The sequence below is a fragment of the Procambarus clarkii genome, chromosome 63 (genome assembly GCF_040958095.1).
Source record: "Procambarus clarkii isolate CNS0578487 chromosome 63, FALCON_Pclarkii_2.0, whole genome shotgun sequence".
NCBI classification, from domain to species: domain Eukaryota; kingdom Metazoa; phylum Arthropoda; class Malacostraca; order Decapoda; family Cambaridae; genus Procambarus; species Procambarus clarkii.
In genome coordinates, this window is record NC_091212.1 from 13,749,098 (window position 1) to 13,751,597 (window position 2,500).

The 2,500-nt window shown below is 57.4% G+C and overlaps 1 protein-coding gene across 4 annotated transcripts in view; it reads left to right on the forward strand.

Annotated features, from left to right (window-relative positions):
* LOC123769513 (protein inscuteable homolog) overlaps window positions 1-2,500 on the forward strand; it is a 67,487-nt gene that overhangs the window by 27,202 nt on the left and 37,785 nt on the right. For all 4 annotated transcript variants that reach the window (XM_045760686.2, XM_069308742.1, XM_045760685.2 and 1 more), the window contains one exon: window positions 74-1,470. In XM_045760686.2, the coding sequence (XP_045616642.2) occupies window positions 74-1,470 (1,397 nt within the window). The remainder of the gene's footprint in view (window positions 1-73; window positions 1,471-2,500) is intronic.

Genomic DNA, 2,500 nt, shown 5'->3' on the forward strand with positions numbered 1-2,500 from the left:
TTATTGCCGATAACAATTTTGATATTAAAAAACATCGTGGAATATATATGTTATTTTTGTCTTTTTCCCGCAGGGGAGCGGACTGTCTGCGGGAGGGCGGCGCGAGCCTCCTGCTCCGCAGACGCCGCCGCAGACGCCGCCGCCGAGGCCGCAGCGCGAGGTGCGCGTCACGCCCTTCAAGCGCAGCAGGTCCAGGGTCTTCTACGCCTCGCAGACCGCAGCGTGGGCTCCCGACGGGGACCCGGGCGCCGCCGGGGACAAGACGCCCTACAGGGAGCTGAGCTTCAGTCCCCCCTGCGTCCCTACCAGCGTCGAGACCCACGACGCCAGGACCACGCCCACCTCCAAGTTCCTAACGCTATCTAGGAGTACGCCCACGCTTAGAAACACGCCCACGCTTAGAAACACGCCCACGGCTAGAAGTACGCCCACGCTTAGAAACACGCCCACGGCTAAAAGTACGCCCACGGCTACACAAACGGCTACAGCGACGCCGAAGTCTATAGCGACGCCGAAGTCTAGGTTCGGAACTCTTCGTAAAATCAGTCCAATGTACAAAGATTCTTGTAAGTCTAATGAGGCGATTCTGGAGGCCGGGGAGGAGACCTGCTGTAGCTCGGGCGAGGAGGCCGGGGGCGAGGTGTCCCCAGGAGGGTCCTTCCGGGGGTCCCTGCGCGGGTCCCCGTCCCACCGGTCCCAGGACTCCGGGTACTCCGACTCCGGGGAGTCCACCAACGCCCACAACGACAGCGATGGCGCCCCGACGACGCCTCCGAACGTCAAACACGTCACCCGCGTCTACTTCGGCGACGACAGCCCCGACGACGACGCGTCTCTCTTCGGGGGTAAGATTCTCCGCTCGGCCGAGCTCAAGAGCGGCCGAGTCGGGTCTCCGAGCGTCAGCCCGAACAGTCTCGGGTCCTCGGCGAGGCTCAGCCCGACCGGCAGCCCGAGCTGCCACTCCTCAGGGAGCCTGGAGGAACTCTCGGAGGAATTAGAGCACAAGAGTGTGATTGAGGCCGCGGCCGCAGCCGCCGCAGCGCGACGCACCGGCGCAGTCAGGAAGCGCAGCACCGATCTCCTAGCCACGTCGGTGGCTAGGAGACCTCAGCGGCGCGGCACCGACAACCCCGACCACAGACTCGATACCCGACGCCCGACTCCCCTCAAGGCCAGGCGACGCTGGTCTGCTGCTGATCTTCAGCAGCAGCAGCAGACACTCAAGCAGCGGAAACCGCAGCAGCAGCAGCAGCTAACAGCCGCGTCTCCAACATACACCTCGCGAAGCACCAGCACTAACGACCTGCCCGGCGGCGCCCACGTGGGCGCCGCCGGGAGGGTGGGCGGGGCGTGGTCCCTGGACGCCCTGGACGACCCCGTGCCGGCGTGGCGGGAGGCTGGCGACGCCCACCCACGCCCGCACCACGCCCGCAGGACACAACACCCCGCAGCCATCGCCACGGAAATAAGGTTAGTCCACCCATCGTAGCCTAAGATTTTTCCTAACATTCGTAAAACAGCGATAAAAAATGTACATTTCTGTGCGCATACATGTAGTGTGTATGAATGTGTTAATATCTGTATGAATGTGTATGTGTACTCACCTAGTTGTACTCACCTAGTTGTGTTTGCGGGGGTTGAGCTCTGGCTCTTTGGTCCCGCCTCTCAACCGTCATTCAACAGGTGTACAGATTCCTGAGCCTATCGGGCTCTGTCATATCTACACTTGAAACTGTGTATGGAGTCAGCCTCCACCACATCACCCCCTAATGCATTCCATTTGTCAACCACTGACACTAAAAAAGTTCTTTCTAATATCTCTGTGGCTCATTTGGGCACTCAGTTTCCACCTGTGTCCCCTTGTGCGTGTTCCCCTTGTGTTAAATAGACTGTCTTTATCTACCCTATCAATCCCTGTGTGTGTGTGTGTGTGTGTGTGTATATATGTAATTACCTAAGTGTAGTTACAGGATGAGAGCTAAGCTCGTGGTGTCCAGTCTTCCCAGCACTCTTTGTCATATAACACGTTGAAACTACTGACGGTCTTGGCCTCCACCACCTTGTGTGTGTGTGTGTGTGTGTGTTTGTAAAGCTTAAATCAACGTCCCCAAATGATTCGTTTCAATCATAAAATACTTCAACTAACCCCCCCCCCCCCCCCGAACACCAAGATTCGACTCCTTGCTTTAGGCTACCATTAGAAGCCTTCACCACCGTTTGCTGACGGATGGGGCCACGCCAACCACCAATTTCAGCCCATTATATTGCAGCCGCCATTATTCCCAACCACCACCGTTATTAATGGTCGCTACCTGTCGGCTGTTACATTAATTACAACCACTCAAATACCCGAGCAAGGTAATGTTTGGTGGGTGCTTGAGCTGAGAAACTGTCTATAGTTAGTCTACAGCTGTGGGATGGTGATATCGGGACTACAGCTGTGGGATGGTGATATCGGGACTACAGCTGTGGGATGGTGATATCGGGACTACAGCTGTGG